We start from the raw sequence: 14260 nt of genomic DNA, 5'->3' as shown, positions 1-14260 counted from the left end.
ACCATTCGGGGCCACCTGGAGTTTGTTACGGAGAGTGGTGGTATCCGTTGTCGCAACTTGCCGGAGAGTGGTGGGGCCACGTGGAGTCTGTTACAGAGAGTGGAGTGGTGTCCGTTGTCGCGACTTGTCGGAGAGTGGTGGAGCCACGTGGAGTCTGTTACAGAGAGTGGAGTAGTGTCCGTTATTGTGACTTGCCGGAGAGTGGTGGGGTCATGTGGAGTCTGTTACAGAGAGTGGAGTAGTGTCCATTGTCGTGACTTACCGGAGAGTTTGGGTTGGATGACTGAAGCTTGGTTGGGACATCTGGTGGAGCAGAATATCTCTCTGTCTCAGCAATTTAAGAGAAGTTCGGATGTTTTCGAGATTACTGACAGGTTGACTGTGGTTGGGTGATGTTGGTGCTACAGATGAAAGTCATCTGCTGTAGAAGTTCGGATGGAGTCCGGCTCTTGTAGGAGTCCGAAAGAAGTAGAAGCTCGGATGGAGACCGATTGTCGTAGAAGTTCGGATGGAGACCGCTTATTATAGAAGCTCGGATGAAGTCTGCTTGCAATAGAAGTTCGGAGTAGATCGCTTACTATAGAAGCTCGGATGGAGTTTGCTTGCAATAGAAGTTTGGAGTAGAAATCCGATTGCTGGAGCCCGTCCGTTGTAAAAGTTTATCTGGAATCCATCCGCTGCAGAAGTTCAGACGGAGTCCGATTCTTGTAGGAGCTCAGATGAAATTCGGAAGGCAGTCGACCACCGTAGAAACTTGGATGGAGTTTAGTTACTGTAGAAGTCCTGCTGCTGGAGCAGCTCGAACATTGACGAAGTTCGAAAGAAGCTCGAAGTGAAGTCGATCATGACAGGAGAAAGTTTGGAAGAGATTCGGAGAGTAGTCGATCACTGTAGAAAATCAGCTGATAATGAAGCCCAGAGAGCATTTGGAGTAGTCCGGTAGACTACTGAAGGAGCTCATTATCGGAGAAGTCTGGAGGGTACGATAGGAGTTTGTCCGTTGGAGAAATCTGGAGGACACCGTGGAAGGTTGACTGCTGGAGGAGTCTGGATGGTACTGTGGAAGCTTGGACAACCGGGGGAGATCAGAAAGACGCCGCACAAGGTCAGAAGCCGGAAGAGTCGTGGGAGGGTTGGCCTCTTACGAACTTCGACTCGGGTTATTTTATACCCAACACATATCAAATCGGATGTTCCAGCTCCTCAAAGTCTGCTTCGATCCATAGATGGATCTCGTTAGCCTGTATACTTGATTTGCTCTCCCACTTGAGATAAATCTCTCTGACTGAGTCATATAGACCTCTTTCTCTAGATTGCTATTGAAAATCGTTCTTGACATCCATCTATCAAATTTTATAATCGTAGTATGCTGCTATAGCAAGCAAAATCCAGACAGACTTGAGCATAGCCACTAGTGAGAAGGTTTCATCATAGTCAATTCTTTGCTTTTGACTGAAACCCTTCGTCACTAATCTAGCTTTGTAGGTTTCTACTTGGCCATCTACTCTGATCTTCCTTTTGAAGATCCACTTGCATCCTATTGGGGTCACACCCTCAGGTGCATTAACCAAGGTCTACACTTGGTTGGTATTCATCGAGTCCATCTCAGATTTCATAGCTTTCAGTTATCTGTTTGAGTCTCTATTCATGATAGCTTCCGAATAGGTCAGTGGATCAACATTCTAAATGATGTTGATAGAATTGTTATTCTCAATGACAAAATTATATCTCAGAGATGCTTGACGCACTCTATCTGACCTTCGGAGAGAATGTGTGTATAGTGGATGTACCTCATCCTTGGGTACTTTTGATTGAGGATCTTCTTATGGTCTAACCACTGGTATTTCTGGATCGATTTGTAGATCATGAACTTTCATAAATTCAATATTCCTCCCACTGCCTCCTTCTTGGATAAATTCATGTTTCAAGAAAGTGGCGTGCCTACTAACAAATACTTTTTGTTCAGTAGGATGGTTGAAATAATATCTATTAATTTTATTAAGATGCTCTACAAACCTACACTTGTCTGATCTAGCATTAAGCTTATGTCCAAAAATATTTTTGACATAAGTGAGACAGCCCAAAGTCTTAAGATATTTAAGATTAGGCTTCCTTTCATTCCATATCTCATATGGAGTGCTTGTAACAGACTTTGAAGGTATTCTGTTTAATATATATATGGCAGTCTCTAGGGCATTATCCCTAGAAAGATATTGGGAGATCAATGAAGCATATTATGGACCGCATCATATCCATCACAGTATGATTTCTCCTTTCTGCTATACCATTTAACTAAGGCATATTAGGAGGGATCCATTCATAGAGAATACCTTTACTTTTAAGATGATCAAAAAATTCAATGGATAAGTATTCTCCTCCTCGATCAGATCGAAGAAGCTTGATACTTTTTTTTTCAGTTTATTTCTCGACCATACTTTGGTACTCCTTGAACTTATCAAAAGCTTCGAATTTATGTTTCATAAGATACACATATCCGAACCTTAATAAATCATCTGTAAAGATCGGAGTATCTTCTTCTGGCCTGAGTTGTTATCAGTCCATATACATCTGTATGTACTAGAGTTAACAACTCACTTATCCTCTCTCCATATCCAGAAAATAGAGTCTTGGTCATCTTACCCATGAGACAAGATTTATAAGTTCCCAATGATTCATAATTATTTGGGTCAAAGAATTCTTCTTTGTATAACTTGTTTATCCTTGACTCACTAATATGACCAAGACGACAATGCCAGAGATATATGACATTCACATTTTCTCTCTTTTTTTTCATATTTTTTTCAATATGAAGAATATTTTATTAAGTGTAAGAATTAAAAGATTGTTATCAATATAATCACTGCTATAAAATTCATTAGAAAAAAAAAAATAGAATATCCATTTTTCATTAGCTTTATTTCATAACCTTGTTTTAATAACAAATGTATAGAAATAATATTTTTAATGATCTTTGGTATGAATAACAGTCTTTTAATTCTAAAATTTTATCCAAAGGTAAATCAAGCATACAGATTCCCACAGCCTCTGCGCTAATGGACTCTCCACTTGTGCCATAAAGCTCGAGGTTATCTTTTTTCAGATCTTTGATATTATGTAGTTACAGTAACGAACTATAAAAGTACAATCCATAGGTGGTATCCAATATCCAAATATCAGAGTCTGAATCACTCAATTGAAAAATAGATCTGTATCATATACACACCTTTTAGTGTTACACTTGCACCCTACTTCAATCTTACAAGATTATTCTTGTAATTATACTCTCAATTTTCAAATTTGCCACAAATAATATCCATACGGACATCATTATCTTCTCATTATTACTGACCAATCTAGGATCAGAAATATCCAGAATATCGGAGTTCTTTTCTGATATAAACCTAATTTATAAGTTCCTCAATCAATCCACATAGTTGTATCGGTCAACATAGTTTTATTTATTATATCATGGGGTGAAAATAAAGAAGCCATAATGTAGACTTAAATCTACATAAAATAATAGTATAAGCAGACCACTTATGTTTGACATGAATAATTAGATGCAGACTTTTAAAACTAGTTATATCTCCCACTATTTTATCAGATACTATAGCCCTCTTTTATGGTAAACGAGATATATTTTATATTTATCTTAGTGGAATTGAGACCCTAATTCCTCATAACAATCTTATGTTAACACAACAAACCCTTATGAGTTCATAAGTAGGAAACTCTTTCCAATTACATCTCATGCAATTCTCAATATTTTATCTTGACCTCTAAAATATTATTAGCCTTGTGTTAACACAATAAGCTATAATATTTTAGTTAAATAAGATCCTTCATTTTAATATAATCAAAATCGAATATAATTATCCTTGTGTTAGCATAACAAAGCAGTATATCCAAAATTACCGTAAGCATCTTTTATGCACCAGAATTATGTTATATCAATCCTTATGACAAGCCTTATGATAACACAACAAACTAGCCATAGTTCATGATGTAACATTAACCTAGCATGAAGGAAGGCCCTTAGTAGTGTTTAAAATACTAAGCTACCTTCATTCAAGATTTGAACTAATCTAATTGGCCAGAAAAGTGTTAAGATTGGTGGGGGTCCCTCCATTGCTTTTTTAGACACCAATAAAATTGGTCAGATCAGCAACAGAACCAATTAAATAACCACCGTACTTGAAACACTCCTTAGACACCAATTAATTAATCGATTCAAGAAAATAGGTCAGCTTCGGTTCACAACACTACGACTTAATATGATTTTTATGAGGATTTTAATAGTCTCAAACATATCCTAATTCAATCTATCACAAGAATGCACTATAATAGTTGTATCTTAATAATCATAACAACTAATTATGGCATCTTATCATATCTCTAAAATATGGAAGCAGAATCATACAATATGATTATAACTAAACATCTCAAGCATATCATATATACATGCATGAATATAAAATACTCTTTTCATGATTCTTCTTCTTGGAACATCACAGTGGCACCCCTACACACCATAATAGTACCCTATTGAATAAGAAGAGAAGATCTCTGAACCCTACTTGCTCTTATGACCGGACGGCCTGGTGATGAACTCCAATTAGAGTACTAAGTTGCTAAAAAAATTTTACACATACATCATGCATTTTATATTTAAAACATATTTCTAAGACATGATAGGATTTGGATGTTCAATCGGGTTCAACCCTTGACCTGACTTGAACCAAACCAAAAACTCATGCTTGATCACAATCAAGATAATAATTTAATATTTAATTACATAAATCAAGATAGGCTCTGATACCACTGTTGGGTTCCGGTGGCACAACGGAAGGGTTAGGTGTTTAAGGTTTTCATTCAAAACATCCAATGCACCGGAAGCCCTAATACCCAGAAACTCTTGACTATAATAATCAAAGCATAATAAATATAAATTAGGATAAGAAAAATACTTGTAGTGCTAATCCTAATTTTTATAAGGCATCCAAGTGTCTGCCCTCCAATGGTGATCCATACGGAAATTGAACCAAAGACAGCGCTCCTTCTTCACCTTGCTCCAAGAGTTCTAGCCCCTAGAACTCGACTAGCCTCGTACTGATCAAGTTTCTTCAAAAACCTGACCTCACCCTCTTAGAACCTTCTCTGAACTTTTGATTCTCCTTCTTTAGGACCCTTACAACCCTTGTTAAGACTAGATAAGGCTTTGTCTTAAATCCCAAAGCCTTGTCCTAAAACTAAGATAGGTTGTAAAAAAGAAAGGAGAGCAACAGGAGAGAAATTGGAAACCCCTCTTCGATTCCTCAAATACCCAGTACCCAGCCTATTTATAGCCATCAGAGAGATGCCAAAAGAGAGGGACATGCCTTATCCAAAAGGCATATTTGATCTGATTATCATAGATAAGAGTTCCTTCAAGCAGAAGGACTCTTATCCATGATACATCGATCAGCACCCTAGTCTGCGCGCATGCAACCAAAGAAGAGATATTTTCATATCTCTTCTCAAATCAAAAAAATCCTTAAAAATTCATATGGATTGGAGATTCAATTTAGATTCCAAAAAATTAAAAATGGTGATAAAATTCTCACGAAAGAATGCTATTCTCGCACCTCTTCACACGAGTGCTGATCACCATACGTGCAGGCATCAGGACTAACTTGTGGCATCCAGATAAGTCTAAAAAAATTCCAAAAAAATTATCAAATATAGTTATCAAATGTAGAATATTATCACTAAAAATCATTCTAATTTGAAAGTATTTGATAGAGAGAAGAACTCTCCAAATCACGGAGAGACACGACACTTCTGCGCGTGCGGGCGAGACATCCTTCTTTTTCTAATTTTTTTCTCTTCCCAAAAATTCTAGAAAAAATATATCTCATGCTTTGAGATATGTATCAGAGGATGGATAGTGATGTAGGCTATCACACATATTTTAATCTCATAAAAAATAATATTTTTTCTTCTGCCCACGCCAACACTTGTACGCAGAACCTGTTTTACACTAAGAGTCCACCACAACTTCGACTCTTCATAATTGGTGTTAACATGGGATGTGGTACCCCAATTTAGGCTGCTTCCAGGTGATATGATCTGACCCAAATGTCTACCAAATTGGGCTAGCTAATTAGCAAGGGATGGGACCAAATTGATCTCTAAAGGAGTAAGGGTTTCTACACGTGCTAGCATGCTTACCGGAACCCTGATTGAATCCAAAATTTCAATTAACCTTTTTCAAAAGGGTCCTCGACCAATTTTTATATGTGTGTAACCCATTGGGTTCCACATCTAGCTGATAGTAGGTCTAGGTATAAGTTGACCAAATTTGATTAAATTTCAATCTAATCGATTTTGGTCCAACGAGCTAACCCGAGTTCAATAATTAGAATCATTTCTAATTGGCAATCAAATTAAACTCTTTAATTCGATCAAAAATCTACAAGTTAAGATTGACATCTAGCAACGTATCATGACTACTCAGAAGATGTGAAATTTGGTGAAAATACCAAATCTATCATTCAGTGGTAAATTATCGTGCAATTCAATCCTTCGATCATCCTTACATCCTGAATATGTTCATGAGTATGGAATCATGTCAAACTCAAATACATATTCATATCGATTCTCAATTAACCAATAATGACTCCAATAAAAAAGTATTAGAAACTCTTTCTAATCTCCTTTCTGCTTTTGGCCAAAAGACTTTTTCGAGTCATCTAAGATTGAGAATACACAGGATGCGATCTCCTCTTACTAGGAGTGATCGATTTCATATTGACCTACTTACAACCTTCATACACACTCCACCATATCCAGAACACTCCGTACATGTCTTAATACCATGCCTGGGTATGAACCAAAATATGAGTTCATGTGCATAAGATTCCATGGTAGTTTCAGGTCCAAAGATCACTTGCACAACTCTCACTTAGAGAACTATCTTTGACATGCAAATAAGACTTCCATAAGATATTCTCTTTCTTCGAGTCAATTCAGTGAACTCATTTCTCAAATGAGCACACACATCCTTGTATTAGTGTCTCACACAAGTGGCTAGTGAGATCTGCCACCCTCTCCATTAAGCATACATAGGATGTGCCTGTCTATCTGGAACATTGATCCCCGACTCAATGCTTCTACGACCAGAAATATTTAAGATTAGAATTTTAGGATTTTAGGTCTCACTAGCATGACCCATTCATGTCTCCTAAAATTATTATCCTAATCTTTGGGGTTTATCATAATCTTAGACATAATAAGATACAGCTAATATGATGAATCAATACCTCAAATAATAATAAATATCATTTCATGAGTTGAAAAATTATAAAGAAAGTCTCATCGCAACACACTTGCGATTGGCTTATAGGGTACTTTTCTTTCAACATTGTCTTTATAGTGCTATATGTGGATGACATTCTCCTTACAAGAACACTACATCCTCGATGTTCATGTCAAAATGTAACTATCCCACCTATTCTATATGAAGGATCTAGGAGAGGCTAGCTACATCATATATATTAATTTGTTATTGATAGGTGAAACAGGCTAACTGGGCTTAGCTAAGCATATTATATTAAAAAGGTTCTGATCAAATTTAGTATGAATCTACCTATGTCTATGATGAATCTAGCTAACCTTATAATGTTATCATCCACAGATACTAGTTTTATGCATAGCTTAGGCATGCCGAAATGATTAGATGAATGGACTGTCAGCAATGATGCCCTCCTTTCTATCCTTTAATGCACATATGTATGCCACTTTTCTATTCCCGAGATATCTGAATCATTCTTTCCACTATGGTACCCCAACTTTCATTTCCTCCAGTCAGGTACAATGGAGTTTCAAGAGCATGAAATGTAGCAACCTAAGATTAATTTTTCTTAATCCCCTATTAAATCAAATGGTAAGGGATATTGATCCGTATTAACAAGATAAGTGTCCATCGCTCTTTTTTCTTTGATTCTTGTTTTAATATTTTTTTCTTTAATAGTTCCACAGCATCAAATTCTTCAGAGATTTTTTTTATGCTATTTTTAGTTGAGTGTTCCATAGGTAAGGGACATTGATCGACACTAATAAGGCAAGCATCCATCACTCTTTTTTTTTTTCTTTTTTTATATATTTTTTCTTTATCTATTCGATGGCACTTCATTTTTTGGGATTTATTTTGGGTTGTGTGCTCCACAGCACTTCACTCAAAGTGATCCATTTTCTTCTACTCTTTCTCAAATGATGACACATTGATTGATGATGGCTACCATCCACTCGTAGCAACACACCAATACTTTGATCAGTAGCAGGTGATAGCATCCTTGCCTCATTTTTTGTAGTCTTTTTTAGGTTGACTATTTCACAACACCTCACTGAAAAGTAGAAGAATGATACATGGCAGCATTCTACATCGACGTATGACATGCCCAGCTGCTGACAAATGATATCCTCAGAGGATATTGAGCTCTCTTTTAATGTATTAGATGGATAGTAGCACATGACAGCATCTTACATCGATGTGTGGCATACCTAGTTGCCGACAAATGGTATCCTAAGAGAGCATCAAGCTCTCTTTTAATCTATTAGATAGATACAATATTCATTTTTTAAATGGTAGGCCTAAATTTGAAGAAGAGATCTAGCTAATAGCTAAGATTCTTAATGTTTCTACTATAGGAAGTCTAATGTACACTACATTATATATTAGATCAATCATATGCTATACTATTAGACTAGTATCTAAATATTAGAGCAACCCATGGAAGAAACACCAAGAAGTATTCGTGCATATTATGAAGTATCTTAAGGGTACTAAGGATCATGTACTTGCATATAGAGGTGCTAGTTTGGAGATTTAGATGTATACAAATTGCCAATTCTAATCAGACCTAGATAATAATGCCTCCACCTTAGGGAGAACATTTACCATCAATAATGGGGTTATGTATTGGTGTCTTGTGAAGCAAAAGTATACCATAAACTATATGGTTGAGGTGAAATATGTTGTTGCATCTAATATGATAAAGAAAGTTGTTTGATAAGAAAATTCATACTTGATATACGAGCCATCCCTCTAAAGAATGGCCTATTCCCTTATATTGTAATGGTAGAGGATTCATAGCTCAAAGAGTGAAGTTGAGGTTCTATTATAAGATAAAATATATAGAATATAAGTACCACATAATTAGAGATATTTGTGAAGAAAGAAACTACAAATTTTTTGCATTACTTTAGTCAGAAATGCTGCAAATCCATTTACTATAACTATGATCCGGAATGCTTTCAATACTCATACTGACTGAATACGTCTAAGATATACTCTCAAATGATTTTAAGTACAAATGAGAGATGTTAGAGCATGGTATACTCTAAAAACTATTTGCATATAATTGTAAATTTTTATTAGATTATTTTGTATGGATTTTTTCCTTGCCATGATCACAAATAATGTAAGGTATGTGTCACACATCAGCCATAGATCCAAAAATTGGTACTACAAGGGTTTATCCTAGTGGATGGTATCCAAAGAAATGATTGGATAAACTTAAGTATTCGAAATTTCATCACAGTTATAGATGGGGTTATGCATTGTACTTATAAAATTGTTATGATGAATAATAAAAGCATGAAGTTCCACCTTCTTTCAGGTTAGATCTTACACAGACACTTGGATGTTCTATCACATTAAGTGGCCCATACTAGCAATCTATCTCATAAAGCACTATTAAAGAAAAAAGATATACTTGAGGTGTATGAGCTTGTGAGTGATTCTTTGGACCGAAAGGCAAAATATCTAATTGTAACCTAGACGTTAGTAAATTTATGGCCAAATCCATGTATTGGCCAAAATATTCTAGACTTTGTCCTTAATAGGGAGCACAATTGGTTACCATATTTGGATACAAATGACCATCAATTCATCTAACATAGAAACCATAATAATGACGTAGTATCCATCCTAGAGCAGAAATATGGTTAAACATATAAGTCTCAAAGCTTAGATGATTTTGAAAATAATTATTTTGATAATTATTATGTTTAATAATAATTATTTTCAAATGATTTATGTAAAGAGATTTCATGAAACATAATGAGCCATGAAACTATATAACTAAAAGTTTAGTAGCGCCGTGCTCAATGGTCATACAATACTAAAATGATAAGAGATTGAATTAAAGGGCATGACTTGTGCAAAAATAAGGAGACCAACTAGTTTTATCTTATGCATCAATAGATATGATAAAGTATTATGGGCTCCGCATCCCATGCTAGACCATATAACTAATATATTACTAATTGGACTTGAAAGGGTGGGTCTTTGGTGAGTAGAAACTTGAGATAATCTATCCCAAATGTACGTAGCATATGCCATTTATATCTATTTCAAATTGAGGTTGAATTCCAATTAAGATTTTATCATTATTTAAACTACGTAAGGTCTGGATTATATTGTAGAAAAGATTAGGATAAAAAATTAGCTCCACAAAACCTAAGGATTAGGCTAGATTTGGTGAGAAAGATCTAATCCAATAGCCAACCAACCTCTTTAATAAGATCCAAGTAGGAGCTAACTACCAGGGCTATGTGCTCTGGCTATAGGGAGTGCCCTAATAGAGCATACTTCGTAAAAAAAAGAAGTGGCCAATAGGAGTGTGTTGACTCTCCTCCCTCTCTATTTTAGAGTTTATGTGGGACTCTAAGAGAGAGATAGCAAAATAGAATCCCAACCCTTCTCCCAAAGATGTTGAGTTTATCTGAGACCTAATAAAGATGGACGGTCCTCTTTTATAAAAGAGGTGTTCTTTCTTTTTTATACATGCAATCCAAGGAGAAGAGGGAAAGAGGAAGAGAAAAAGAGAGAAACCCATGAGATATTATTTTCCATCAAGAAGAGAGAGAAAGGGAGAAGAAAAGTTTGTCCAATGCATCCTTTTAACCTCCAATTCTTAGAGACTTAGAGCCTACTAATGCTCTAGAAGATTGGCACGTGGGCTAGAGTATTTGTAGATAGTAATTTTTAAAAAGTAGTATGCTTTCATGATCTTATTATTTTTCAAAAATACTAATATTTGTATCGGATACTAATCCTTAAAGAGTTGCATGCTTTCATTCTTACCCTTATATGTGCTTTTTTATATGGTTATCTCATGAATAGATATCCTTATCTTTGGCTGCATGTACTTTGATAATCTCTGGGATTCCATCAGATCCAAGGTTAAGCATGCCATCATTTGAACATTCTCAAATATAACTTTATAGCTATAGTAAAAGAAAACTAAGCAGAATAAACAAGAAGAAAATAAAAGAATAGAATGAAGAGGAAATATGGGGTAAAATAATTATAGAGGAAGAAAAATAACCAAGCATTCTACTTATCCTTTTTCCTCACATGCAACTATTAAGAACTATAGTTTACAATAATTCTCTTATATAGATTAATAGCCATCCAAAACATTGCCTATTGGAGTCTAAGAAGGGCTTTATAAATAGAACAGCAAAATCACTATCTATCAATTAAGTATGCATTATATAAATAGCAAAAGAAAATTAAATACTTTGTTAACTGAAATATATTAGTCAATGAAAAAATATAATACATTGACCACCTCAATAATTTCTAGATCAAATAAAATAGAAAAACTTGGATTGCTAAACTTTTGTTTACAACTCTGTACACTCAAAAAAATGTACCATGATTATTTATGTTTATTGTATGGATCTTGTAGTGATGCTACATGGCTTTGTTGGAAATGGCCACCTCGTCCAAATGGCTGACACTTAGGGGGGCTTGAAACCCTTCTTTAACATATTGTATAGATTATAACCTCTTTCGATTTACATAGCCATTTGGTTAAAAGAACAACTAAAATAATTGTCAAAAATATGGCACCCTTATTAAATTATGATTACATTAATATAAAAACTTAATAAAAATATAAGATTTTCTGAAAAATAAATGGACAATCGTAACCGTCGATTCTTTTTTTGAATCATACCATGCAGATGCTTGACAGATGCCAAACACTAATTCTTTTTCTAAAATGAAAATATTCAATTAGTAAAAAACAAACAAAAGTTAACTCCACATCCAAGGGGTGAGTTCTCAACCTCCTCCGTCGTGGCAGCCAGCCGACGCAACCAAGAAAGAACGAGAGAAAAATCCCCGCGCATTTTAGCAGTGCTCTGCCTTCCGCTTCCAATTTTCTCTCCTCTTTCGCCTCTTTGTCCGCCTCTCCGACGAACTCCCCAGACCCAAACCTAATCCCAGATACCCGACCGAGGGAAGGAAGGAAGGCGATGTCCAAACCCTGGGGAGGAATCGGCGCCTGGGCCCTCGAGGCCGAGCGCGCCGAGGCTGAGGAGCGCGAGCAGGCGGATGCCGAGGCCGCCGCCCGCCCCCCAGCCCTCGCCGCAGGCGAGCCCTCCGAGAGCTTCCCCAGCCTTAAGGAGGCCGCTGCGACGAAGCCCAAGAAGAAGAAGGCCGTCCCACTCTCCCTCTCTGAGCTCAACACCGGCGCCTACGTCGGCCCTGGTGGCGGCCGCCGCCACCACCCTCCCTTGAGCCCCGTGGCCTCACCCACGACGAGATGCTTCGTCTCCCGACCGGCCCCCGCGAGCGCTCCGCCGAGGAGCTCGAGCAGTCCCGCCTCGGTGGCGGCTTCCGCTCCTACGGCTACGGCGCCTCCGGCGGCGTCAGCGGGTTCCCTGGCCGGAGGTCCGACGACGGCAGGAGGTCCTACGGCGGCGGCTTCGAGGAGGAGCAGCGGAGGGGTCCGCCGGCTAGGGTTTCTGATCTCGACCAGCCGTCGAGGGCCGATGAGGCGGACAACTGGGCCGCTAACAAAAAGGCGTTCACCCCAGCGGCTTCGATGGATACGGGGCGGCAAGATCGGTATAACTCGCTTGGCAGTGGCAGCTCGTCGAGGGCTGATGAGGTCGATAATTGGTCTCGAGGAAAGCAGTCGCTCCCGTCCAGGTACCCCAGCTTCGGATCGGGGTTCAGGGATTCTTCTGGCCCTTCAGATTCCGATCGCTGGGTCAGGGGAGGTGCTGGAGTACCGCTGCCGCACGATGGGGAGCGCGAAAGGCCGAGACTTGTTCTGGATCCGCCGAAGGGAGAGGTAGTGGTGTCGGCAGAAACTGCAAGGAGTCGGCCTAGTCCGTTTGGCGCTGCGAGGCCGAGGGAGGAGGTTTTGGCAGAGAAGGGATTGGATTGGAGGAAGGTTGACTCTGAGATGGCGCTCAAGAAGACGAGCAGGCCCACTAGCTCTCACTCCAGCAGGCCTTCGAGCGCGCATTCAAGTAGGCCTGGAAGCCCGGGATCACAGGCAGCAGCAGGAGCAGGAGGAGCTGAAGGAGCTCCAAAGGCACGGCAGAAGATGAATCCTTTTGGTGATGCCAGGCCACGAGAAGCTCTGTTAGAGGAGCAGGGGAAGGATTGGAGGAAGATAGACCTGGAGCTGGAGCATCGCAGGGTTGACAGGTTTTAACTTTCTTTGCTCTTCACATGGTCATATCATGACTGACACTATGTTTCTTAATATATTTTATCTTTCATTGGCACGTTCCTGTAGTTTTCTGTTGGTAGTGACGGCAACCGAAGCTGGATATCTTCTTGCGTCCATTTCATGATTGACATTTTCTACTTCCTAGTTGAAAGTTATTTGCTGATGCAAAAACATCTTGAAAAGTTGCAAAGTGTTGTTTTGTCATATTTGCTAAAATCGGTGCTCCAACTGCGGCGTGGAATTGCTTCCTAAATAAAAAATTAATATTAGTTGTGAGAGCAACACAAAGGAGATGAATTTTCATGTACTCCTTATCTTTATTTTGTTCTATAAAGCATAATACTTCTTATTTTCTTTTGTAATTCCAGAGTAAAAACTTTGTAGCAAGGAAGTATAATTAGAAGACAGTTGCTTTATTTCAAGCAAGTAGGGTAGGGTTAAGGTATTCAAAGAGGATAACTCATGGATAATTCAGTGGAGAATTAGCCACTATTTCCTTTTTATTAGCATTGATATATTCTTGAAATTCACATTTAAATTCTTGCAATATGCATGGCCTTGATTTCTCAAACTAACCACTTTTAATTCATCACAGAAGTCACTTGACCTGATCCCATAGTTCGTAGGTAGTGTCCAGTGTTCTAAAATTGGTGCCCTAGGAGGTTGCCTGGGTTTGTGTTTGCCATGTTATGCCCTATAGCCTATGCGAAGAACTTGGTTCTAATTTTGGTTTAGGTCAA

At 38.0% G+C, this 14260-nt stretch overlaps 1 protein-coding gene across 1 annotated transcript; it reads left to right on the top strand.

Moving 5' to 3' along the window:
- Nucleotides 1–12118: 12118 nt before the first annotated feature.
- On the top strand, nt 12119–13495 carry LOC140851542 (eukaryotic translation initiation factor 4B1-like; the record flags this gene model as incomplete). The annotated part of the gene is given in 2 exon segments (XM_073243197.1): nt 12119–12565; nt 12568–13495. Coding segments are annotated over 2 exon segments (1184 nt in total), but the record flags the coding sequence as incomplete, so codon positions are not given.
- Between the last annotated feature and the right edge of the window lie 765 nt (nt 13496–14260).

This window comes from Elaeis guineensis, chromosome 9 (assembly GCF_000442705.2).
Source record: "Elaeis guineensis isolate ETL-2024a chromosome 9, EG11, whole genome shotgun sequence".
NCBI lineage: Eukaryota > Viridiplantae > Streptophyta > Magnoliopsida > Arecales > Arecaceae > Elaeis > Elaeis guineensis.
Note: the sequence above shows the minus strand (reverse complement) of the source record. Positions and strands in the feature narration are given on the sequence as shown.